Genomic DNA, 26,733 nt, shown 5'->3' with positions numbered 1-26,733 from the left:
CCTATTTCCGTTGTGTTTTGTGTGCTTTTGCAGCGTTTTTCTTATTCAAGTCAAGTCAAGTCATCTTTATTTATATAGCACATTTAAAAGACATCAAGTGTCAGCCAAAGTGCTGAACAGAGGGATAATATAATAAAAAGAATTAAAATAGATAAGATGAAAACATTATAGAAAACATTGTAAGACATCCATATATGTTTATGTTTATTTTTGCTGGTGTTTTCTTAAGTTGCAGTCCGTTTGGCCTCTCAGGGCCACTGTACTTTTCTGTTGTGTTCAGACACAACACTGGCTAATCATTAAGTTAGGTCCCTTTTTTGTTCTCCAATTATTCATAGAGCAGTGTTAAGTTCCTTAATAAAGAAAAACATTACTCTGAAAATGCTCGGGTAAAAAGGAGTGAAAGTGAGTGAAAAAGCAGCCAGAAAGTTTAGCTCCATGGAGGGTAGCTCAGGAGTTGTGCACAGTCCTGTACTAAGTTAACTATTAGCACTTCTTAATTAAAAAGTCTACCTTCTTGTCCAGATATGGTTACCAAACCCAGATGCTAGCCACAGTGCTAAAACTGAGGCTTTTCTATTGTGTACAGTATCTTATTGATATCTTATTCCAGTGTTTTTCTCTAATTTTTCTATGCAACTTTGCACTGCCGTAACAAAACAAATTTCCCTCGCGTGGGATTAATAAAGGTTATCTTATCTTATCTTATCTTATCTTATCTTATCTTACAGATGTCATTCTGTAAACATTTACATTTTCTGTGTTTGATTTAACTTAGAAATAATGGGTGTCAGCAAGTTGAAGCAAGAATAATAGGTTGGAAATCCATGAGAAGGGTCAGAGAAAAAAATGATACTCCATTTTTTTTGTTTGCTTTGGATTTCTTTTTTCTTTTTTTAAGGAGGAGGAGGGAAAAAAGGATTACAGTCAAAAACGACTGTACGGCAAAGACAGAATAACATTGTTGTGGCTTTTCCTCATCATAAGCATGAGTTGGCAGTATTTATGCAAAAACTCTTAGTGCCACAGCAGTGGGCTAACGGCTCTGCACTACAGATTAAAATATCTTTGAAAATATAGTGAAGAGAAACGTCTAATTATCTTGACTGCATTGTCCATTAAACTATATGACCATATATATGAAAACAAACTACCTTATCATAAAACTACAATACGAACAAACATAAAATACAGTGAAAATGGAAAGAATTACGTGGCAGACAAGATGCAAATTCCACAGTTAAAAAAAAATCAAGCTAACAAAAAGTGCAGTTCCTCTAATGGCCACTTGAGGCTGACTCCAAAAAGCAACTCAGTGTTAAAATGTTCAGCCTATCACCAGAAATAGACGTTTACACGCTGGTGTTGATTTACTACTACTTCTCTACCTTCTTGTCCAAATATGGTCACTTCTACCTCCAACAAACCACGATGGTGATAGCCACAGTACTAAAACTGAGCCTTTACAAACTAATGGGTGGCATCACCATAGCAACGTCAACTTTTTATGCCCAGTCTTTTGTTGTCAACCTGCTAATATAGCTTTAAAGTAAAAATAAGAAGTAGAACAAGGCCTTAATATGAATACAAAGGCATGTATCAAGTGATTTTCTTTTGCTGGTCATGTAATTTTAGTCTAATAACCTTCGCCAGATGTCACAAAAGAGGGCGAGATGGGAAATTCTGCAGCTACAACAGGCCGCCAACCTGGGTGGTTGTGTTTAGTTATGAGGTGAGGAGAGTGAGGCATGTTAGTGTATATGACGCAGTGCAGTCGACTTGCCAGCCTGAACTAGTTCACAGTCTTTGCTCCATAAAGTGTAATAGAGCAGGTTTCTGTTTATCACATGATTGATCACATATGCAGTGTCTTCAGTCCAGCAAAAGCCAGTATTGTTCATTCTTAAAGAAAAGTCAAGAGCAAGAGCTCGTATAATTTTGACATTTATTACTGTTTCATTCGTGGGAAATTTGTAATATTCCCCACAGCTATTAACACGACTGCCTTTAGCTTCCAGCCAAATGCTATAGGCAGGAATGAAAGGATTTGCAAAAATGGAAATTCCAGCTGCCCTTTTATCCCATGTTAAGGAAAAACTGCTGCTTAAGAAGAAAAAAGTATTTAATAAGCAAAACTGGCAAAAGGCCAGGGGAAAAGACTATGCAGCGGATCCTCATCAGAGATGTCAATCAGACACATCTTCAAACATACAAAAATGAATGTGAAAAACAGCACTACTTTCAGCAGACGTTTGCAGCACATCAGTATGTTGCAGGAAATCAGCAGCAGTCAATCCTTAAATTCTTTGCTCACAAGGTCTGTCCTCTCAACCTCAGCATCCAATGTATTCCCACAGCTTTCACAGTCGATATGTGCAAAATTATGTCTCAATTAGTATGACCCTGAAAGGAAAAAAATGGTAGGAATAATTAGATCTTCTCAGCCTTGGGTCTGTGATTAAGGAGACAGTTAGCTAGCCTTTCAAAATGAAAGTGAATGAGTGGCAGTGACTCTAGAGCCCCAGAGAAAGTCAGCGTCACACTTTTAATGCGCTCCTAAAATCTTAAAGCTGAATTACAAAGTGAATACAAATGTTCTGCCTCAGCAGAATATCACTTTAAGTCGTATCCTTCAAGAACGGTGAGTCTCTTCATCTCTCCTCTTCTTTATATACCAGTCGGCGCACGGAGCTCAGTTCTCCCTTCGCCAAAGCTGTCTGCCGCATGTCTAGCCTCAGTCTCAGTTTAGTGCCAACCCTTTACCCTTGGCACTGCCGCTGGGTCTGGTTGGCACCTTGGTATCAGTGAAGTCCAATCCTGGGAAAAAAGACTTTCCAGAAGCAAGCCAGAGCTTGGGATTACTAGGATTTAATTTACCGTAAAGTAATCTCTTTGTGACGGTACAGCCAAGTAAAGAAAACTTTCATTTGTTTTCCAGATCAGAACAATTTTTTAAAGTCAGTACAGCTGTCAATTTCCTACCATAGTTACTTTAAACTGTAGTCATTAAGGAAGATTGGTGTAATGTGCCTTTTGTCTTTGTGCGTCTTTGTTTAGTAATGTGTTTAGAATGGGTACATTTTGGGAAGAATGTGAGAAAGACAGGCTGTGACAGGCTGCTGCTTTCAGATGATTCCACAGAGGGCACATCAGAACACCCACAAGCTCTAGGACTGTCTGGGAACTAAAACCCACTCCTTTGCATTTCCTTTGATATCTCAAGCCAATCTCTGAGTGTTAGGGCAACATCTGGTACTGTGCCACGCCACACCAGCATCCAACAGTTTCTGTGAGAAAAAAGCACATCTCTCAGAAATGTGCCACAGCGTGATTTGGTCTCCTTTTTTAGCAGGTAGCACCGATGTGTTTGGTGCCGGATGAATAGTTTGGTGTCTAGGACTTAAAAGATGTCTTTGTGTGGAAGCCAGGCTGTGAAGGTGGCAGATTTCGTGATGCACCATCAGCTGCATAACCAACAGCGTGGCAGGGACAAATACAACGTGGCTTGAGTGGATGATTCCAGGCAGAGCAATTAATGCAAAGAACTGATAAGGAAAAGACAAATAATGGATAACTAAAGAAAAGCATGCAAATGTTTATAGGGTATAGCTTCGTGTCTAGTTCTTGCTTTTCTTTGTCTACTAGAATTGACTGTAGTTACTATAATGAAGCTGTCTGGTACTGATGCCCTAAGTGACTTACAAGTCCAATGATGCACCCAAAGTCCTTCCATCAATAGCAATTGCACCATAATGTGATTAACCTTTAAACATCTGTGTTATTGGCGTGCAGGTGGATTTGCTTGTTCTGCCTCACAAGTTTCAGAATTTGTAGGATCATCTGCTGATGTGAAGTGACGTGCACAGGAGCAGCGTGAGGTTTTCTGTGGGTTTTATGTCAGTGTTTTTAGTGATTATTTGTCCATTAATTATATGCATTAATAAATAAGGCGTTAATATAACATGTTTTCTAGTTTCTTTTGTTCTTATAAGCAGCTGTGGGATTATTTTACACATCAAAGTCTGTTTACAGGTCTGGAGTTGTACTAAATTACCGATCATGTGAAAACTGTTTTTATAAAGCTGTGTGACTGCAGGGGAAAAATATTTAAATTATGTCAATGTCAATAAAGAAAGGAATTTACCAGAATACTGTGTGGAAGCTTGAGGCCAATGACTTGAGGCTACATTAGCTGCTACAAGGATACGCAGTCAAATTTCCAGCCAACTGGCAGCAGAGCTTCATTGTGGGTAACATAAGCGCCGGAGCCGATGAGGAAGAAAAGACTATATTTGTGGTTTGACATTTTTGTCTATGGTGATTTTGTGGTGTTAAATTAATGGGATAATCTTTTAAGCTCATCTAAACCCTCCAGTTTATCTTAACATCCCTTGTGGGGCAATGACCAGGATGCTGGGAACCGCTAAAGTACAGGACACCATTTGTACTGCAAAAGAATGAAATAGAGAGATAGTCTTGGGAGAGAGTATATTTGATTTAATACATAATAATTAATTCACAAAGCCATATGGTAATGATTTCCCTATTTTTATCTGCTACCTTCACTCACTTTTATACTACCTCCTATCTAATTCTCTTTCCTGCCCACATGTCACTTGCTCACATATCTCACACATCGCATTTGTTCGGCTGACATCCTGGCGCACAACCATTTCTTAATCTTCTCCTTTTTTTCTTCTTTTTATCTCATCCGTCTTTGCTTTGCTCTCCCCCCACCTTCCTACGCTCTCTGCCTGCAGCAAACAGTGCGGCCCACCTTCTTTGCCAGGAAGTTCGAAGCCAGCGTTAACCAGGAGATAGTGAACCAGCTGGATGCCTACCTGTTTGGACCATTTCCCCAGGGGTCGCTGGCATTGAACTCATACTGGGAGAACGTGTACGACGAGCCAGATGGCGTGGCCAGCCTGTCCGACACGCAGCTAACGTACTACCACGCTTTCTCACGACTGGGCCTGGCCAGGGCTGCCGCCTCGCTGCAGGGGAACCCAAAGGATCACAGCTGCAGGTTAGTTTTGTGAAGATGTGCACAATGCACAATCCCCACAGACGTCCATGTATGCATGCAAATAGTTCTCAGGCCCTTGGTCTTCTGTCCAGCCACACCCACACGCACTCATTATCATTATTATTACGCTGCACCTGCACCTACATCCGCAGGTGCACTCCAGTTTGCTTTTGCTGTCAAAAGCAAGCCATACACGTAGTATACGAAACCACAACATAGAGTATACAAAAGCCTTTTGTTTGTCTGCTGATGCATTATCTCACATAGATCACATGTCATGGAAATAAGATAACAATGAACAGTACAAGTCAGCAACTGGGAACTCTGGGTAATGCTATTCATTTTGTAACACAATATGACACTCAATTTATCCGTCAGATAATGACGCTATATAGGTCATAACATTGAAAGCTGGCCTTTATGCTAGGGTATAATTAGTGGAAATGCATGAATTCCAGAGTGCTGTTAACATACAGTGTGTGGTTAAATTAAAAGGGAAAACCACAGTATGCGTTCATATTTAACAGGCAAATGGAACATTTCAGCTTCATGTCTTTTAGTAGGATTTTTAATAGTATATGTTTTCATCAGTTTAGTTTATTTGCACAGTGATGAGACCTGTATGCAAAAGAGTAACAAATTCAGTATGCTGATGTGGAACAGAAAGGGGAAGCGTAAACTGCTAATTTGCGTACATGCGACACAAGGCCCCATGCATCTCAGTGCATCCAGGAAACAAACGCCTACAACATCTTAATGATGTCAGCAAACATTAACACAGCTTGGCCCCACATGACCAGGAACAAAAAAAACATAATAGAAAACAGCATGAAGGCAGGCTGTTTGAACAGCGTATGGTGGCAAACGGCGATATGATCTGTCGTGGCTTTTGTTGGGAGTCATCCAAGCTGCCAGTCTGTGTTTCCGCTCATGAAACTTTCAAAAATCATCAGGTGTCTTCGAAGGCAGTTTCAGTTGCAGTTTATAGAGTAAGTCAAGAAGGCAACACGAATGCCATTACCTCAGCTGGAGCGCGCTGCATGTGAGATGAGATAGTTTGCTCCTCACAAGCAAGTCCCCACTATAGCAAGGCGTCCGATGCCCCGCTGCATTGTGGGTGTTCTGTGAAATCTAGTAGGTAAAGCCAGGCAGTGAAAGAAGGCATGGTTTCAAAGTCAAACTTCAAAACCATCTCGCGGCTACAGCTGTTGTTATTCAAACACTGTGCATCTGTTAAAATAGAGCGCTGGAGCACGGGACAGGTGTGCATGTGTGTGTGTCTGCACGAACGAGAGAAAGTAGAGGCTTCAAACACACAACTTATATTAGTTTCCAATCACTGAGAGGGCAGAGGTCATAGATTAAGAAAACAGAAAGAAATGCTTTAAATATCTGCATGTGTGTGTGTGTAGTGTGGGTTTGTTTGTGTTTAGGTAAGCGCCTCATAATTGATGCTGTTAATGTGTCTGTTAACACACATGGTAAATGGACTGTTTGTCATATAGCGCTTTTCTACTCTATCTCAGCCCTCAAAGCGTTTTACACAACTTGCCTCATTCGCCCATTCATACAAGCACTTTTCTTTTTCTATGTCCTTTCTATGCAAGTGCTTTGTATCTAACACGCACACACATTAATAGTCCACTGGATGCATCAGAGAGCAACTTGTGATTAGTATATATTGTTGATTAGCAGATGTCATGAGTTGTCAAACCTTTTTCCTTCATGCCCCACTAGAGAAGACAGAAAAGTTTATACCCAACACCCCACAGTTTTTAGCCATTATTAACAATAACAAGGGATGCAGGTTGAAATTATACTGCAATAAAGGTCAGTACAATAGCATCAGTAAAGTGTTTATTTTCCCTAAAATAAAAATCTATTCACTCAGCTTATTCGACTACTTGTACCCGCATTTAAATAATTGATAGCTTAGAGAAAACGAGTGATTACGCTGGTATGTGGGGTTCTTTCTTGAATTACCACAAGCACAACAGACGATTTTTAATAAGCAGAAATTGCTGTTAAACAATCCTATGCATTTTTTTACAGTAACCGCTGGTGTGTTTTTTCCACAGTGAGTGACAGGATTAGAAAAAAGTAAACCTGGAATCTTACCCAACATTAGCCCCAGGTTGTACCTTTCATGTATTAGCATTACATTAGAGGCATGATAACACCTCTACCTGGCTATCTTTGAAAAACGCAGTAGGTTTTTTAACCACACTAAACCACTTTGAGGTAATCCCGGAATCCTCACAGCATCTTTTCACCACTGGGAAGATATGTTTTTTAAATGAAATATGTCTGCTGTACAGTAAATACAAAAAATGTAACAAAGTCTTGAAGCTATGTACCTGATGATATTAGAATATTGATAATCTGTCTGCATTTTATGTACAAAACTGTGTTAAATGCAACAATGTGTATTTATCCACTTTGATTACTAAAGACAGCAATAGAAATATTGAAAAAAATATTCTTTGTTTAGCACATTAAATATGTTAAATGTGTTTCACTTTGATTTTTATGTAGTGATAACACATCAGAGAGGCAGGCTGGGCCTAAAGAACATGTACATGATATGCTGTGTGAAATGTTATAATGTGATATTTTAGTCTCATAATGTGGTCTTAATTTTCCATAGCGTCATATGATGTCATAACTTAGTGCTTGGTCTCACAGTCCTCGCTTGTCTTTTGTGTTTTACGTCACAAAAGTGTTTCCAGCTGAATCGCTGGCTTGTGATTTTTTTGTAATTCCACCACGCTGTGGTTTATTAACGTAATAATTAAACACACAATGTGTGTGCTGGCACTCTGCAAGGCCTGCCTGGAGCTGTCCTGTTTAAGTTTTATTGATCTGTAATTTAGTTCGTGAGCTGAGTAATTAAAGCTGATCACGTTTTTGCTTAAAGCGAGCCCCAGCAAAGCTCACATGTGAAAATATATCTTTTCAAGTGTCGGTGTGATGTCTCGAGTCTGCTCACATATGGTGTGCGTGTGTAAATGTGTTTGTGTGTGTGTGGCCACGTGTTTTGCATGCATTTCAAATTCAGATGTGCTACCAACAGATGGATGGGTCAACTTCATTGTGAGACCTGAGCAGCAGAGAGAGAGAAAAAGGGACACAGAGAGTGATTTGGCTCTTTTAGCAGCCTGCTGTGACTCAATTGGAGAGATTGTGGAGTAAAAGCCTGAATGGAGCTTCTGTGCAGGCTACACCCTTGCCCCCTGCTCTCTGCTTCTCACACTGGCAGCCACGTCTCTTTTGGAAAAGATGGGACAGAAAGCAGAATGAAGGAAGAAGAGCGATGAGGGGAAAGGAGGAAAAAGCAGGTGGGAAAATGTAGAAGAGGAGAAAAAGAGAAAGACTCGGGGGAAAAGGAGCTGGAGTGGAGGGAGTGTGCAATGCTATTCTTGTGAGTGTAAATATTTGCTGTTCTGCTTGTCAGGGTAGCATTTACCAGGACGGGTTGACTCCTGGTCCTTTACTGGAATACTGATGAGGCCATAGGCACAGGGGAGCAGGGAGAAACAGTGCATGGATGTGCGTTTGTGTGTGTTAAGCTGTGCAACCAAAAAGGAGGAAGCAGAAGGATGAGAAATCTGGGCGAGAAGGACTCAGGACGTGTGCAGAGAGCAGCTGCAGCGTGCTCCCCAGCAGTGCCTGCCCTGGCCCCTTTTTTGTTTTTCCAGAAGTCACTCCGGCTGGCTGCCCTGAGGGCAGACCCTCTGTCACGTATGAAGCGACACACACAAATAAACAACAGACTAATCAGAGGGGCAAGACCTTTATTCAGCTTCAGCTGACTGGATGACCCAGTTCAACTTTGTTCAGCTGTCTTGTAATGCTTTAGTTGGGTTTTGTCCGTGTGTGTGTGTGTGTGTGTGTGTGTGTGTGTGTGTGTGTGTGTGTGTGTGTGTGTGTGTGTGTGCGTCTGTGACTAATCTGAATATGCTGCCAATGCAGCTCATGACTATTCTGTAATTTTCTGACCACTGTGGTGCCGCCTGTCACGTGTCTTCTTAATGCCATCCCTTCCACTTCAGAGCACATGTTAAAGCAACCAGCACATTGTAGCACAAGAAACTTTGTTGTTTACTCAGAAGTTCTTAAGGGTACTTCAGCAGTTCATATCTGATCTGGGATCTACTGCAGCAGCAGTCATGAACCCACAAAGTGTGGACACAGCAACTCGCAAGCAGTGCGGTTTGGGAATTATCTGCCTAGTTGACACATGTCTTTTACCAATTGGATTTCTGTTAAAGGTCATTGAATTAATGTCCGCCGTGTCACACAATCACACAGCACATTGACTCTCCACTAACCTTCACGGCAAGCATTCATTAGCATCCAGCCACATTAGCATGTCCAAGGCCCCCCAGACCTTATCCACATGAATCTTGATATTCTCCTCTTCTTACAGTATCAGCTCTGAAAAGCAGCACCGTCAAGTAGGTAGGTCAGAAGGTATCGGGTTTGCTAATGGATTCTCATTTTCTCAACGCTCCATCAGGTATTTCCCCATGGGCCACCCAGTATCAGTGCATCTCTACTTCCAGTCAGACCAGTTCCAGGGCTATCTGGTCAAGCACCATGCTACTAACCTGGCAACAAGCAAGCTGGAGACCATGGAGACCTGGGTGGCACCCACAAAGAACTTCAAGTTAACCACTCCTCCTACGAGCACATTCAGCAGGTTGCAGTTCGCAGAGGTGAGTCAGCATATTAGTCTGCATGCCCTTGCATTCATTTTTAATTTGAATTCGCTTGTTTGGCGTGAGTCACAAAACAATCAGTCAGCCGCTGCCAGTGTCAGAAAATGAGTTCCATTAAAACTCTGAGCAGCACACAGCAAAAACACACTCCTCAGCATATAATTAGAGGTGAGATATACAGCTCATTGCCATGGTGACCTCATATATCGCCCTTGCCAAGACTCATAGCAGCGCATCTCCACACAATTAAACTGGTGCCTGTAATGGCCTTGTAAAATGTAAATTGATTGAATTCATCCCAGTTTACAGGGATGAGCGCTTCATGTGCTGCTTATTTGTTGTTTCCTAATAGAACGTCTTCTCACCTTCACACTGGAATGCTTCCCTTGATTGTCTTGTTATGTTAATGTGTGTTTCTGTTTACCACAACGCCTGTTTAGGATACAGCCGCTCGGCTGTGATGTGACAGCCACAGAGTGTCTTTTTAAAAAGGACAAAATTAACTGAGTGAATGCAAATTGACCTTTTTCTCTGCTTTTATCGTGCAGAGCTTTAGTAGGAGGCAGAAATGTCAACAAATTTGCGAACAAATTTGTTTGTGCCCACGGACAATGCTCGTGCACCTGGATACACTTTGACGACGTTGGACCTTTTGCGGCGCTCTCATTCTGAACACGAAGGGATGCAGACGCCCGGCCGAGTGGCTCCCTCTTGCTAAGCCCTGTTTGTCTGTCTAACCTGTGAAACCGTGAGTGACAGAGAAGTGATGTGAGCTGTGGCTTTTATCTGAATGCTCAGCCTGAGAAAACATTCTCTGTCTAGCACTGTGTAGTTGCTGTCAGTCAATCAGTTTGTCCATCTGTCATTCAAAATACAAGACGACAGCACGGCGTAGCTGCAGCAGCACACTGCCTTTTCTCAAATTTGTAGATATGGACCATTATACTATAGCTATATACTGGGGTTTGCTAGATAAACCATATGGTTGGCTTAACAATGGTTTCCTTGTCCTCCTTTGGATATAAAGAAAGACAGATATGTCTTTTCACTCCCCTGTTGCTGCCTTTATAGGCCTTTTTTACAGCAATTTAGTACAGGACCGCTTAAAACCTGCACATTAAAAACCAGTATTTCACCTCAAGTCAGATTTGACATTGAGAGGCATTTTAAGCTGTGCATAAATCCTACAGCACCATGACTAACTTTAACTGAAGATTACGTCCTCATTCCACCACAGTCTAGATAATTTATGTGGACATACATGGGAGGAAAAAATAGTAGCAACATATTATGATGTAATGTAACAGAATACAATGTAGAAAAGCAAGAGTAATGCTTCTGACAAAGTGTATGCATTTTTGAGCATTTTAGCTTGAAACAGCTGGGACCTTTCTTTGTGGAGCGCTTCACATTCTCTTCATTACTCCCATTACGTCCCAAAGACATGTAGGCGTTTAGTTAGCTGATAGACTTTAAACTCATTGTAGATGTGAGTGGACAGATGTCTGTGTCACTCCTGCGATAGACTGACACCTTGTCCAGATGTCCACAGCAAGAAGGTGGACATCTGGTGTGGAGTTTGCATGTGCTTCCTTTGTTTGCGTGGGTTTCATCCGGCCTCATCCCACTCTGCTTTTTCTTCCACACATGAAATTTGGACAATGATGTAACTACCTTTAAATTTACTGGACTGGTACATGGACTATTTTCACAATAGTACAAATCATTTATTGTCCCATTCGTGTCAGATGTTTGCATTTTTCTTTTTTTGGATAACGTCTAGAAACGTTTAGCTCCAGAAAAACATGTCCAAGAATAACTCCAGTTTGTGCTTTTATAACAGAAATTGTCTTGTTTTCTCTTGTTTTCTACTCATTGCATCACTGTGCATGTTTATTAGGGTCCATCCATCTTGCCTCGGTAGCGTAATGTGTGCCCCCGGAGAGTCCTCTGGTGCTGCTAGTAGACACCTGTATTTGATTACCACTCCAAAAAGTGTCCCTAATAAGCCTGCAAATGCAGCCTCGAGGGCCATTTGTGCCCTATGTTTTTAAGCAGGGCCAGATGTAGAGTGGGACCGTCCATGACCTTGCTTGATAAAACTGACCAGACTTATTTAATGGAAGTGTCAAACTATAGGCACCGACTGCCCGATGACATGGAGAAAAGGTTTGCAGGGTTACTGGGTCACAGAGAAAAAAATAACTGTAGCTGGATTATGAGATAGAGTGTTTTATGCAAGGCAAGTTTATTTGTATAGCACAATTCAACAACAAGGTGATTCAAAGTGCTTTACAGAGACATTAGAAACAAAATCAAATAAAAAGCATGATTTAAAATTGATTAAAACAAGCAAACAAACAAACTAACTAACAAACAAGCAAACAAACAAAACAGTATATAAAATCAAAAATCAAAACAGATAAAATCAGAACAGTAGATAAAATCAGTAGTTAAAATGTAAGTTTTGAAATTTAAGCTTAAGTGCGGATTTGGTGCTTTATTTAAATGCAGCTGAGAATAAGTGAGTCTTCAACCTGGATTTAAATAAACTGAGTGTTTCAGCTGATCTGAGGCTTTCTGGGAGTTTGTTCCAGATATAAGGAGCATAAAAGCTGAATGCAGCTTCTCCGTGTCTGGTTCTGACTCTGGGAACTGATAAAAAACTGGATCCAGATGACCTGAGGGATCTGGAAGGTTCATACTGGGTCAGGAGGTCACTGATGTATTTTGGTCCTAAACCATTCAGAGCTTTATAGACCAGCATCAGAACTTTAAAGTCTATCCTCTGACGGACAGGCAGCCAGTGCGTTCTATTAAGTCAGGTACAGAGCATGAAACAAGTAATACAGGTAATAATGGTGAACAATGAATTTGGGAAAAGTAATAAAAGTGATGATATCCAGGTTATTATCAAGTTTTTTTATTTTTGTTTTTTGTCAGGTCAACAGCAGACGATAAATGAGGGCTAAATGTTTCAAACGTAGCAGAGGCTGTTAGTAATTGCTGGTTAAGAGCGGAAAATCTGAATAAATGGTCCAATTGGGTGGAAAGTGTGAGTGAACAGACTGGTAGAAAAATGTAGTAATTGGACAAAGAGCATAGAGCCACAATGAGGTTGCCAGATCAGCATTTGTTCCACCTAAGCGTGTTCTTCTAAGTACAGCTATAAGCGAAAGAAGGTCGTGAGCCCCTGACTTGGTTAGCACTCATAAGCCTTGATTGAGTGTTGGTCTTAAGCCAAAGCTTATAGGGTAGGAGCACCAAGGGACAGGTTGAGTGTGGAGGTCATCGTAAGCTATAGGCTGAAGTAGGCAGGAAGTTAATCCCTGTTCGACCTACTTTCATACTCGAAGGAAGAGTTTTCTGGTACTGGTTCCATCTCTTATCCACAGATATACCTTGAACGTCATCACCAGGAGAGAAATATGTTAGTGGAAAACAATAATTGCAGTCTTTAAAACAATAAACTTTATGAATGTAGTTAAAATGTTCCAGCAAACTTTTGCTATTGCTAAAACACTGCCATGTCTTTGCAAAAAGACCTCAAGTGTTCTGTATAAATAAACAGCAGATCAGTTTATACACCAAGCAGTCACAACATTAAAACAAGCCTAATGTTAAGTAGTTCTGGCTTGTAGTGTGGTGTCTGGCCTCGGGATGTTGGCAAAGGATCGTCCATGTTCCGGCACATCCAACTGATGCTGTATTGGATTAATATCTGGGGAGTTTGAAGGCCGTGAGGCCTTGTTTGTGTTACTGAGCAGTTTTTGTGATGCATTAGGGTGTATTTGTCCTCCTAGAAGAGTTTGTTTGGATTGCAAAACTGTTTTTGTGGGTGGTACGTGTTAAAGTTACATCTCAATACTATTGAGAAGTATACAGAAGTCTGTGGAATAGAGAAAGGAGACTGCCCACTCGTCTGGCCTGAAACGGCTTAGAAAAAATGCAACTTGGAATGCAGATGTGCATATTTTATATTACGCATAGTAGATGCTCAATAAACTGCAAGAACTAGAAGCAGGTCTCAGAGTGTTCCCCTCTAGGCACGTGAACACTGTCACAATCTTCTTACAGCTCAGTTTAGACAGCCATCTGCAAGTTTTCTGGTAGTGGAAAACAGTGTTATTTCTCTCCAACTGCTCCTTTTAACTTCCTCCTGGGGCCTTGAAGGAGAGTGTTGCTAGCCATATGAGCGTTAGTGTGCATTAGCAGAGGTGCAGGACAAGAGAGCTGATTAGTAATTTAAGGGGCAAGGTCCAAGGGGCAGATATGGCAGAGGTCAGTCCAATAATTGAGAGGAAAGTGAGGTGTGTTTTAACTGATGACAAAACACACACTGTTTCTGTGCATGTCTCATTTATTCAAGTGGTATCTATTTATACTGTACATGGTAATCGCAGTTCTCAGAGGACCTAATGCAGAGTCAATTCCAGTCAGGCATTGATCGTCCGGCTGGGTGAGGCTGTGTTAATCAGCTACTATTGTAAGGATGAGCGCTTCTTAAAGCCGCCATCCCTCTCACATTTCTGCAAACACCCTAGACATCTTTTATTGTCAGAGCGTGTGTGTGTGTGTGTGTGCGTGTGTGTGTGTGTGTGTGCCTCCCTCTCTATCACGCTGTCTCACAGTTTTGCAATTTAGATGACTTTTTTTAAGTTGACCACAGCAAAGATATTAAACACAATTACTGTAATTGTGTTCCTGTTGTTATGATTTGTCTGTCTTACCGCTGGATCTCTTTTGTTCTTTCTTATTGTGGGATGTTGTGTAGCAAGACTTTTGGCAAAATATAAGTTAGAAAGACATAACCAATAACCTGCAAACATGTGTATTCTAAATGTTAATTATGTAAGCTTAGAGGACATTATAATCTTAAAGTGGCTCATTGTTCCATTGGCAGCCCTCCAGTGTTTTGCAGGCTGGCAGCTTCTGCAGCCAGAGGTACTGTATGTCTTCTAACTCGCCAAAGATATATTTGACTTACTGCTACTGTTTGTTAAATTTATTTATCTCAAAATTCACGCAAAGAAAAGTGCTTTCTCTGATTTTGTGGAAGCATTGAAACCCAGTTTTTATTGAGCTTTTCTCCCTAGATGCTTTTTTTATCTGTCAAAAAGCTGCGGTTCCCTGTCTCTGCATATAATCTGTCTTCCTCTATTTGAGATTTTTTACTTATTTAGGATTTTAATAATCTCCAATGTTGTTTCTGTTTAAGACAAATAGTGTTTACACTGGTGTTGGTGTTCACTGCCTTCTGATTTTGTCTTTGTGTGAAACGGGAGTGCGTTTGATTTTCACCCCTTTGAGATATCTTTTTTCAGCATGACTCCTTAGCCTCATAGAGTCAGTCATAATAGCAAAACTGTAGCCAAATTTACTTAAAAGTGCATGTCAGAAGAATCAGACTTGTCAGCTTTTGCAGATTAAAATAGTATATAACAGCTGTGTTGAGAGTAGGGCTGAAGTGCAGGGCTTTTAAATAAAAAATGCATACTTAAAACGACTCCCTATGATAACATAGTTGAGATATCACTCAACTAGTTGATATATTGACAACAGGTTACAGAATTCGGTGGCCATTAAAACAAAATGTTTTGTTTTTTAAATAAGGACTCAATCTGTAATTAGCTTTTTCATCATTCTGTGAGCAACAGTGATGGTGTGGCATTACTGCAAAACAGCACAGGAGCACTATGAAAGGGAGTTGGTTACCTCGCTGCAGCCTCACACCTGCAGTGAGAGGCTGCACATTACTCCCTGCAATATTTCAAACTGTCCAGAAAAGTTGAAAAAGGTTGTTGCCTTTTGCATTTTTATGAATAACAAACCATTTCCCCCACTTAAATGTTTTTAATGTGTTGCAGCAGCTCCTGTGCGTTTTTGCTGTTGTCTCTCTGCTTGTCTTTGTTCTCACCCCAGTCTATCACCAACTCACGTGCCTATTCTTTCTCTCCTGGGGCAGATTGGGACAGAATGGGATGCCAAAGAACGTATTTTCAGAAACTTTGGCGGCCTAATGGGTCCCATGGATGAGACGGTGGGCATGCAGAAGTGGGTTAAAGGGCCGAACGTCACCGTCACGGTTGTGTGGATCGACCCTACCAACGTCATTGCAGCCACTTATGACATTTTGATTGATGCAAGCGCCGAGTTTACCCACTATCGCCCACCGCTCAACCAGCCTCTGCGGCCCGGTGTGTGGAACGTCCGCATCCTGCATCACTGGAGTCCTGTAGCGGAGATGCGCTTCCTCATTGCCCCATTGGCTTATAACAAACACCAGCCCATACGACAAGGTGAGAAAGAGATTCAAGTTGTCTCTGTGGTAGAAGGCTCATGTATAAGTAGCACTTGCCATTTGTTTCAGCTTTAGCATAACATAAAATTACTATTGATTGTGTTATTTGCAAAAGTAGCCTTACTAAGCATATTGCACTGATGTGCTATTCCTCAACAAAAGATGACCATTCATCAAAAAAAAAAAATACAAAGGGTGTTTTTCTAAATGTCAAACATTTCTCTGCTCGTGGAGGTTTAGTGGAAGCTCTGCAATTACTTTGTGGACCTTGAAAGTGCAATTCAATACAGCACCACAGTTTGTGATGCATATAATATTGAGTCTTTGTGAAACCGTGTCATAAAAAAGACTTGGGTAGTAATTTTGTGGTGTGTTTTCTGGGTTTTCTGTCATTATACTGTCATACTTTACTTTATGTTTCAAAGGACATCTGTAGTTGCTTGGCGATGAACATTTTATGAAGTCGACATACCGAGTCTCAGAGAGCCCTAAAAGTCCAATTTTAGTCAGGAGTTTGGCTCTTTTGTGGAACCTCCTTACACTTATTTATGCATCCATGGAAGGCCAGAGGTGAAGAGACCAGAAGCAACATGTTCGTACCAAACAAAGCAGGCACCAGTCACAACAGATTGAGTCATACGCAGTACGACAGGCAGAATTGCTGTGGAAGTGGCTTGTAAAGGGGCTTATACATGCGGAACAATCACAGGCAGATTAAAGCAAGGTTAATAGGCAGCCTTACATGAGATCTGCCAATTGGATGCGTGAAAGTGTAGAAATCAGCTGATATAAGCTGGCTTTAAGAATATGGTCATTGTGCTTTTAAAATAATAATAATAATAATCAAGCAGAACTGATGAGATCACTTTGATAAAAATCAACAGTCTTCATGAATTTTCTTAAGTGTCCTTTTTTTTAAATTTCTGCAGTGATTCCCACATGTCAATATCACCTCAAAGGACTGAGTGGGATCAGTTTTATATCGCACTTTTTACACAACAGGTCACGTCTAAAAGAAGCGATTGCTGATTTAGGTGTTTCGAAATGTCTGCACAGGCACGCACACAAATGCACACAGCCTTGCATTTGCAGCGATGCCCTTTCTAATCAAGCCTCTGGGCCTCGGCAGACCCTGGTTATTTGTCATCAAGTCAACCCTAATAACCCAGCGAGCTGCTCATACATACTAAGCAGAGTGTTAAACAACAGTGCACTTAGCCCTCCGAAAACAGTGACACAATTAAATCAATCAGTCAGCATGGATAAGGGGCAGCACTGCAGTCTTGTAATCCATAAGCAGCCAAGTTGCTTTGAAAGTCACATGAGAGCTGAGACGCCAGCTTTGGCATAATCATGTCTTTCACTGTTTAATAATTTCACTGAGCTTTTTAATGATAAAGGGGAACAGCACATGGCATTTTTTATTTTTCACCTGAATCTCTGTGGCACACTGGCTACAAGAATAAGATGAATATTAATAAAAAATGGTGATATTATAAATATCACAGTTAGATGTTTTTTTTAAATCACTGTGCATTATGCAGTTATGTTTCTACTGATGTATGGATAGAAAGGGCTGCTGTCTGAGCTCAGTCTTTTTGTCCAAAACAAAGGGCCTTCTTACAGTTACACACTGAACCTCTGTTACAGTGCATCAAGAAATAGTAAATACCACAATTTAAGATGCTCTCAGGTATTTTGAATTTTGGATTTTTTTTTCTTTCCTTAAAGTAACATTGAAACATTGTATTTGTTGTATTTTTAACCTAAAAAAAATCAATTTAATATTTTTTCTAAATCTGCAGTTTCTGTTTCTATTTTTAAAAGCACTTATTTTAAGAATCTGTTATAAGTGAGACATGAAACAGAACAGACAAAGCTATGTTAATGGTCAACACAGGTTTTTGTTTCTTTAAATACATTTAGCTTATTAAAACTTAAATATAGGATTAGGTAATAAAGTAACCATGGTCTCCAGCTATCAGGTAAGTGTAAGATAGTAAAAAGTAAAATATACAGTCAATGCAGTGAAGCAGAAATATTCAGTACGATACAAAGATTACACTTGCACTTGAATAAATGTGTCTAATATTGCAAGCCAGCTATACACATTAAGTTGGGCTGGGAGCTGAGAGAGCTCCCTCAGAAGGATCGAGCACTTTTTAAACTCTGATTAGATACTTTAAAGCGGGGAACCATGAAAATTTTGGCTTAAAGTAAAATATCCATGGACATCAAAGAAAAGCTGCTTTAATTTTTCTGCTATAGCCGTACTTTGTGGCAGGACACAGCTTACTGTAACTTTTACTGTAATTTGTAAAAGACTAAAGATTAATATAAAGATTGTGGTAAAGCTGACATTTTTGAGTCACTTCACTTACATTCTCATTTCCTCTTATACAACATTCAATTCAATTCAATTTTCTTTATATAGCGCCAAATCACAACAGTCGCCTCGAGGTGCTTTATATTATAAGGTAGACCCTACAATAATACATACAGAGAAAAACCCAACAATCATATGACCCCCTATGAGCAAGCACTTTGGCGACAGTGGGAAGGAAAAACTCCCTTTTAACAGGAAGAAACCTCCGGCAGAACCAGGCTCAGGGAGGGGCGGGGCTATCTGCTGCGACTGGTTGGGGAGAGAGAAGGAAAACAGGATAAAGACATGCTGTGGAAGAGAGACAGAGATTAATAACAGATATGATTCAATGCAGAGAGGTCTATTAACACATAGTGAGTGAGAAAGGTGACTGAAAAGGAAAAACTCAACGCATCATAGGAATCTCCCAGCAGCCTACACCTATTGCAGCATAACTAAGGGAGGATTCAATGTCCCCTGGTCCAGCCCTAACTATATGCTTTAGCAAAAAGGAAAGTTTTAAGCCTAATCTTAAAAGTAGAGACAGTGTCTGTCTCCTCAATTCAAACTGGAAGCTGGTTACATAGAAGAGGGGCCTGAAAACTGAAGGCTCTGCCTCCCATTCTACTTTTAAATACCCTAGGAACAACAAGTACGCCTGCAGTGCGAGAGCAAAGTGCTCTAATGGGGTGATATGCTACTACAAGGTCATGTGTTTACATCGAGTCTGCTACAGATAAACATGTCAGCTGTGAAACTGCTGCAGTGCATCAATATGCTGTAAATATGAAATATTATTAGTTAGTGTTGGATGTGGGGAGCGATGTGGGGCATCTCTTTAGCTTACTTTGGATCCGGACGTTTGTCTTTAACTGATGCATCACCCGAAGTGGCTGATGGAAAATAAAGTTGAGTCTTTAAAATTTATAACGTAAGGCTACATAATTATTAGACCCGCTAAGTTAATAATGTTTGTGTTTAATTTATAGTTATTATGTAATAATCTTGTGTTTGTTTTTCTTGATGTGTGTTGTAATGTGTTCTTTGGTTATTAGCTATTTCATGAGTCCACATATAATTTATTGCCATGGCTGACATCAGGTTTCCCTCCTAAATGGTGTGCCAGTCAAACTTTACGATGTGGCCTTCCATGCGCAAAGAGAGCGAGCAGCAGACGCATGCATATACAAAAACTCTACACAGATGCATGACTTCATACTGCACGCTGCTGCCACAAAGCAAGCTGGCATTGGTTGGCCACTGCTATGTCAGACTGCATCTTTCTGTCATCAGTGTGCAAAAAGTGCTGAAGTCTGCTAACATCTGGATGAGAGGAAGCTTGTGTTAGAAGGGATGGCTAGCACCCCAGTTAGAGTGCCAGTGAGGAATTTAAAGCTTCACTGGAGCTCAGGGTGGAGAGGGTGTTTTAAGGAGAAGTTCTGTCTATGTTTACCATCTTCCTTCAGCGCATAACCGTCATGGGAAGAAAGGATGACTTCATGTCTTGAATATTTCTCACTGTTTCCAGAAAGTCAGCACTGCAGTAGCCTAACAAACCACATCAAAAGAGTGAGAGAGAGGGTCCATTTGTAAAAAAAAATCAATGCAAGCATCCAATTTACACTTTTAAGATAATAAGAAAGAAAGTCACGTTCACTTCTTTGATATTGTACTTTTTCCCTTTTCTCCATGCCCAACTTTTTCCCCCTTCTGCAATCCAATCTGCATTTTTGACCACTGACTACCACCTTTTTTGCTCACTGTCTATAACTTCTTTGTCTGCTCTCTCTTTCTTGCTTCCCACAAACCTCCAGAGGATACTCTGAAGCTCCACAATGGGCCAGCTAAGAATAGCTACATGGAGCAGAGTTTCCACGGCCTCAACCCGGTTCTCAACATCCCTGTCAGTCTGAGTTACGTGGAGCAGGCCAAGAGGAACGCGGCCCTGACCGGCCCTGAGCTCGAGCGTTGGATAGACAGCCTGGTGGGCGAGTTGTGGGAGGCAGCTGACGTCTGTGCTGTGGGCCCTACGGCCTGTCCTGTCATGCAGGCGTGCCCCAAGAGCCCGTGGAGCTCCATGAGCCCAGACCCCAAATCTCAGCTGGGAGCACCTCGTGCCAATGGTCGTATCAGGTAGCAGCAAGGCCTCCAGCTGGACAGGAGGTCGTGGCACTGTTTATCTTTATTTATTTGAGGTGTTTGTTGCAGATGACAGGGGGGTGAGTGTTCTCCATCTCTCGCGGAAGATGTTGAAATCAAAAGAAAAAGTGGATTTTGGGGGGGACAGAAAGCGAAGGGGAACATTTTCCTCCCACAATATTCCTTTTTTAGGGGATTATGCTGGCTTTGCTATTTCAGTTTCTCTGTGTATTTATTTTTCTTCTCATGGCTGAGTTTTACTGTGATCAAACATTGCAACTTTCAAGCATTTATTTGGCTGCTGAGTGAATTATAAAGTCAGCTTTTAATGCCTCGCACAGGGCACATGGGTCAAGTGAGTGCGGGCTATCGACACTGCTAGCAGACCAGGTTCTGCTGCGATAAGGCCTTAGTATTAAGACATACACAAGAAGATAGCTGGGTACTGAATTAAATGTGCCTACTTAGAGTTTATGTCAGCACCAACAAAATGACACAGTGTGTGAGTATTCACATATCCCCAGTTGAACAGATTATTTTGTGCCCACTCAAACATATCGTCAGTAAAAGCAAATTTCTCATTTTTAAGTTTCTTAAGTTTGTACATGAGTAGAACAACTCAAAACGTAGTTCATATCAGTGCCTGATTAGATTGTTGAACGTTTTGTTGCTTGGCTAAATCTTCACCAGTCACATATTGTTGTAAAACTGCAAAAAACAGAGAAGAAAACAAGTACAGTCACTTTCTCAGAGTAATTGGAGGCTACGGGGTTCTATTAGGAATTTCATGTAGACATTTTAGTGTTAAAAATGTACTAAATTCATAAATGCTTCTTTTGTCATAGTTGTACGATAGCATTATGAGATTTAGCATTTCCACGGTGCAGAGTTTTCCACACAAACAAAACACCCAGAGGACAGAACGAGAGCTGTTCTTGAGCTAGAATTTTATTTTTTAACCAACTTGCCTCAAACTTGAAACAAAAGTATGTCACATTAACCTTAAACGTATTGTCCTGGTTTTACGTGTTGCCTTCTTTTTCTTTATTCCAGTTATTTGAACACCACTTTATGTTGTACATAATTCTACACTAAGTCTCAAAAATGGTGTGAATGGAGGGGGGAGGGGGCGGGGAGGTCCATGAAGTCGCTATTTATTTATAAGTTTATATAAATACTGATATTTTTAGTCAGTGACTAAATAACTGCAACGCTGCCTTGGCAGCTCGATAAATATTTTTTTGTAAAGAAAGCTGCCTTTATTTACAAAGGCCAACACCCCAAACTTATACTGTACCTTTTTATGGCCCGCACCTATGTGTTAGTCAGTGTTGTCCTGTCTGAATAGATCTTCTTGTCTTGGGTTTCTTACGTGGCCGTTTGCCAAGTGCATCACAAGAGAAAGCCACTCTGACCTGTAAGGTAAGAGGTCAGCTGCCTAACAACCTGAGCAAAAAACAGAAAAGCTGAACAAAAGCAGTCTTCACTAGCGAACACACTGGACGTTGTTTGTAGGAGAAACTGTGCTTTTTTGGTGTTTAATGGTCGCCGTCAGTTTCAGAATGGTTTGAGTGGTAGTGATCTTCATGCTGTGACAATAATGTACAATTTCAAGTGAATATCATATTGTATCTCTTGATTATAAAGTGACTAATTTATTGGATCGGGTCTGTCGCGCCTTTGCAACCCTATTTACATTTAAAGTACTTTTTCTCTCATCAAGACAATCTCTGGACATTTGAGACAACCTAATTACACTAAGTATGGCACTGTACCACAATAAGAGGTGCGGTCACATATTTGTTTTACCTTGAAATAAGTTTCCTCTGAAGCCAATTAGGTTTTCAATCTGTGATTGTCAACATTGTTTAGTCATCACATGAGCTAAATGAGTGCTTTTGAACAGGCTAATTAGCAGACATTACTGTTCATTAATGTCAAGTTCACCTTGCCTCTCTGTCAGATGTGTGCATTACGATTGCTATCTCTCCTTCCTCTCAAATCTGCATCGTTTCCGGGGTTAGGTTGTAAAGGGCGGCTTTGTTTTCCACTTTCTAGTGCCATCATGCTCTGTACAATTACATCACACAGTACATTATGATGTAAGCTCAATGACCGTTTTGGAAAAAGTGAAATAATTCAATGTAACTAAATGTGAAAGTCCTATTTTGTAACAAAAATTAATAACAAATGAAGAGGATGTACATAGGTATTTTGTATCGAAATAATGTTTAAAGGGTATTGTACGTGTAAATACAGATGTGGTAAAATGACATTGAAAGTGTCGATAATTGGGCACAAATAGTGAATTGATGGTGTTTATTGATCAAAGTACATAACCTGTTTCAGTGTTTTTGGACAGCTGTGACAACGACCTTGTCCTATTTGCCTCTCAGAGAAAATCACATGCCAGATTGTTGTTGTTCTTACTGGAATGTATTGTTGAGCAACTGTTGCACAAATTTCTCTGACTGACGTTTCCCCGTCGTTCTGATTTTTTCTTTTGTTTTTTCGGGGAGGCTCTGTGTGCCTTAGCTGACTTTTAGAACCTTCTCTGTCCATTGAAATAAAATCCTTATTTTGCTGTTTGTTTTGAACTTATGTGAAGAATACCATGAGTCTGTCAAGTGATTCACTGGTACTGCAACACCAAAATGATGTCTGCTGTTGTATATATCATCAGGCCTTCTGTCATTATCAGCTTTTACTTCTTCCCTTTCAGGGATTTGTTTTGTTGTTGTCTTGACTCGCTTGTTTTACTTTTCTCCAACTGCTTTTTGGAAATAAAATTCTATGGAAAAACAACTCACGGCTCTGTGCTGCTGCAGTGATATATACTATGAAGAATATGGAGGCTGATAACAAAACACTAAGCCACTGACGCATGTTCACACTGTTACTCTATTGTTGCTTATTAAATAGTGTACTTTTGCAGCTCCGGTCGGTTGCACTGGGAATGCAAGGACTCCCCATTCAGCGGTTTAATTTTATTTTACTGTTTATTTATGCGGTTTTAGTGTTGTATGTCAGAACACTAGTCTTTACAACTAAGACACACCAATCGACATGTGATTTAAATTGACATTAAAACTGCACTTATTGAAAGATTAACTGCACAAATGACTTTGTGTAAGGTAAAGTTCAATGCTCACAGAGAATTACAAGTATATGATAGTTCTTCTCAACTCTGGAACATGTTTTTCTTTCAGCTCAGCGTTTGGGTTATGCAGCTTTTCTGTTTTGGTTAAGCCATGTCATCTCTCACCAGCACTGCTGCCATTATAGACTGTACGTAAAAGATGGTCTTTGTCATGTAACTTCATCTTTCTGTTTTGTGTTTTGAAGTCTCAATTATAGCATTTTGACTACCCCATGTTGGGTTTTTGGTTTTTTTGTTTGTTGGGCCCAGGAGTGATCATATTTGGCCAAGAGGGCAGGGTGGTTCCATCGATTCAATTCAATTCAGTTTTATTTATATAGCGTCAAATAACAATAGCTGTCTCCTCAAGGTGTTTATATTATAAGGTAGACCCTACAATAATACATACAGAGAAAAACCCAACACCATATGACCCCCTATGAGCAAGTACTTTGGCGACAGTGGGAAGGAAAAACTCCCTTTTAACAGGAAGAGACCTCCAGCAGAACCAGGCTCAGGGAGGGGCGGGGCCATCTGCTGCGACCGGTTGGGCTGAGAGAAGGAAGACGGGATGAAAGACATGATGTGGAATCTCCTTGAATTACTTAGCAATTAATGCAGACACAAAAAGTTTGTATTTCAGCATCTAACTAGCACTACAGAATAGGTTAAACCATCAGCAAAGTAACGTTTTACGTGGCTCGTAATTTCAAATGCAGCTTTTTAAACAGCTCAATAAATATCCCAAAAAACACAAACTGCTTCTGTGCAATTTGTCACAGTATGTGTTCATTCATCTCATTCATCTCTAAACATTAACATGAACTAAGATTTAATGTTTTTCTGAAACTGTACTAATCAGTTTAGTGCAGGCTGAATTTGTCATTTTGCAGTTTTGTGAGACAGTATGTTGGATGTAGAGAGAGATTAGATTCATTCACTGAATTAAACCTTTTATACTACCTCTATAGTTTCCGGTGGTGGGAAATCAGCCGTGTAGCTTGTTAAACATCTGCTTATTTTTTTGTTAAATTCAGTTGTCTAAATCCACAAAGAGCGGCAGCACAAGTTAACTGATCACAGCTTGTCTACACCAAAAACTAAGCTGGAGCTTGCAATACAAGGGATTATGTGACTTATTTTCCCTATTTTTCACAGCACCTTATGTATTAGTGTTTCCCAACAACTGGATATGAGGAGGTTGCAGTGCTACCGCATTTAATGCTAATCACTACCTGTGTTGCATTTTGAAAATCCTGCTTCAGCTGCTTAGCAATCATACACCTTGCTTGAATATCATTCTCAGTCCTGGGGTCTTCACTGTTAGCTCTGTGAAGCTGGAGGGTGTAGAAAAAGGGTTAGCAGTTGTACATGTCTATATTTCCACTGTAAAAGATGTAGATTACTATACTATTTTTCACTTTCATTTACATGAACAGAAGTCAAATAATGGCATCTGCATTAAGTACAATGATGTGTGTTACAGAAAAGGTAATGTGATCTCAGCTCTAACATGTCTTTAAGTCTATGGGCATTGATTTACTATTGGAGGCAGTCTCAAGTGGCCCCTCAAGTAACTACAGTTTTTGGTGCTTCAGCGTTGGCTTCATTTTCCAGTCCTGGAGCTAGCCCCTTGGTTGCCACCTGTTAAGACCAGCTGTTTTCAGCTAAAAGCTCTGATAAGCCCATTTTACCTTACTTTCTCAGAACCAGACAGCAGGCGGACAAATTTAGTAACAGGCTGGTGAACATGGTGGAGCACTTAGCCGCTAAAGAGCCAAGTATTTCCCTCAAGGGTTGATGGAGAAAAACTGAAGCTTAAAGCTGAAGCTGACAGTAAATAATACACTTTAAAGGCTCCAGAAAGGGAGCTTCAGTGCTGAATATGTAAATTTGAATTGTTTTGTATGTTAGTAAAACAACTGATAAGAGCATATTTAATGATGAAATAAAAACAATAATGGATACAAATGTAATAACTCCGAATTGAGGGGTACAATCAATTTCAAAAGACTATCCTACTAAATATCACTTGAGAGTGGTTCACTGCAGATAAATCTGCATGTGCTTCACAGTTGGAAATCATTTGGGACATTAACACGCACTTCATGCCATAAGTATTTTCCTCAGTCAAACTGAGGTGGTTGAATTGTTAACTGTGGGTACATGTAGTTGCTCCCATATGTTTTCCCCCAAATTAGCTTCAACAATTGTTCTCACACGGATTTTCTAAGCCCACACCCACAGCACAGCATAGCTCTGTGAGCTATGTGGCTACAGGGAAAGTTTTAGTATGTTGAATTAATGTTGGCTTCAGTTTACACATTGTGCCCATGCATACCAATACAGCTGTATGCAACGGGGCAAGGCAGACCTGGAAAAACTGCACACTTTTTAAATGAAAATAAGCAAATCTACACAAATAAATAAAACAAAACATCCTTTTATCGGTGCGCTCTTGCTGTTTATTTTATGAACTTTAATTTCACAAAAATAAAACATACTCTAGAGTCAAAACTTGAGGTCTTTACTGTGTTGTGAAGAAATGTCATTAGGAATTGTCAGCTGATGAATTTGCTGACTGTTTGAAGCTTGTGGTAACATTTACATCCCCTGAGCAAGTACATGTCGATGTGAGAGAAAAAAAAAAGGTTGTGCCTGCAAAGCAGAAAGGCTGTAAAAAGATCTCAGGGCCCTTCCAGCTGGCAGTTAAAGCAAAGTGGGGAAGTAAAGACAAGATCTGTAAGACTTAGAAAACTGCCTGCCTGTGGTGAGCTTGTTCACAATCAGCAAATATACTGTTGCGTCCAAAAGTACTTAATCTCCAATTTAACAAATTATAGCATTTTACAAATGATGTGCGCTTAAACTCTAAGTAAAAACAAAGATGAAAGATGTACATCTAGACCTTCATAGTTGATAATACCCATTATTGCTTTAATGACAGTCAAAAACCTTATAATCCTTGTTACCTCAGCATGATCTGACACTGTCTGACACAGAGAGTGCCTATTAGATTGTTCAGTGTGGCCAGTTTGGTGG

At 40.3% G+C, this 26,733-nt stretch overlaps 1 protein-coding gene across 1 annotated transcript in view; it reads left to right on the top strand.

Moving 5' to 3' along the window:
- Positions 1-23,357, top strand: part of xylt1 (xylosyltransferase I) — a 79,481-nt gene extending 56,124 nt beyond the window's left edge. The window contains exons 8-11 of the mRNA XM_084930506.1: positions 4,761-5,026; positions 9,546-9,744; positions 15,713-16,046; positions 20,228-23,357. Of these exons, the coding sequence (XP_084786632.1) occupies positions 4,761-5,026; positions 9,546-9,744; positions 15,713-16,046; positions 20,228-20,550 (1,122 nt within the window). The 3' untranslated portion in view covers positions 20,551-23,357. The remainder of the gene's footprint in view (positions 1-4,760; positions 5,027-9,545; positions 9,745-15,712; positions 16,047-20,227) is intronic.
- The last annotated feature ends 3,376 nt before the right edge of the window (positions 23,358-26,733 follow it).

Source organism: Perissodus microlepis, chromosome 6 (assembly GCF_051167445.1).
Source record: "Perissodus microlepis isolate ML-2025 ecotype Zambia chromosome 6, ASM5116744v1, whole genome shotgun sequence".
In the NCBI taxonomy this organism is placed as follows: domain Eukaryota; kingdom Metazoa; phylum Chordata; class Actinopteri; order Cichliformes; family Cichlidae; genus Perissodus; species Perissodus microlepis.
Note: the sequence above shows the minus strand (reverse complement) of the source record. Positions and strands in the feature narration are given on the sequence as shown.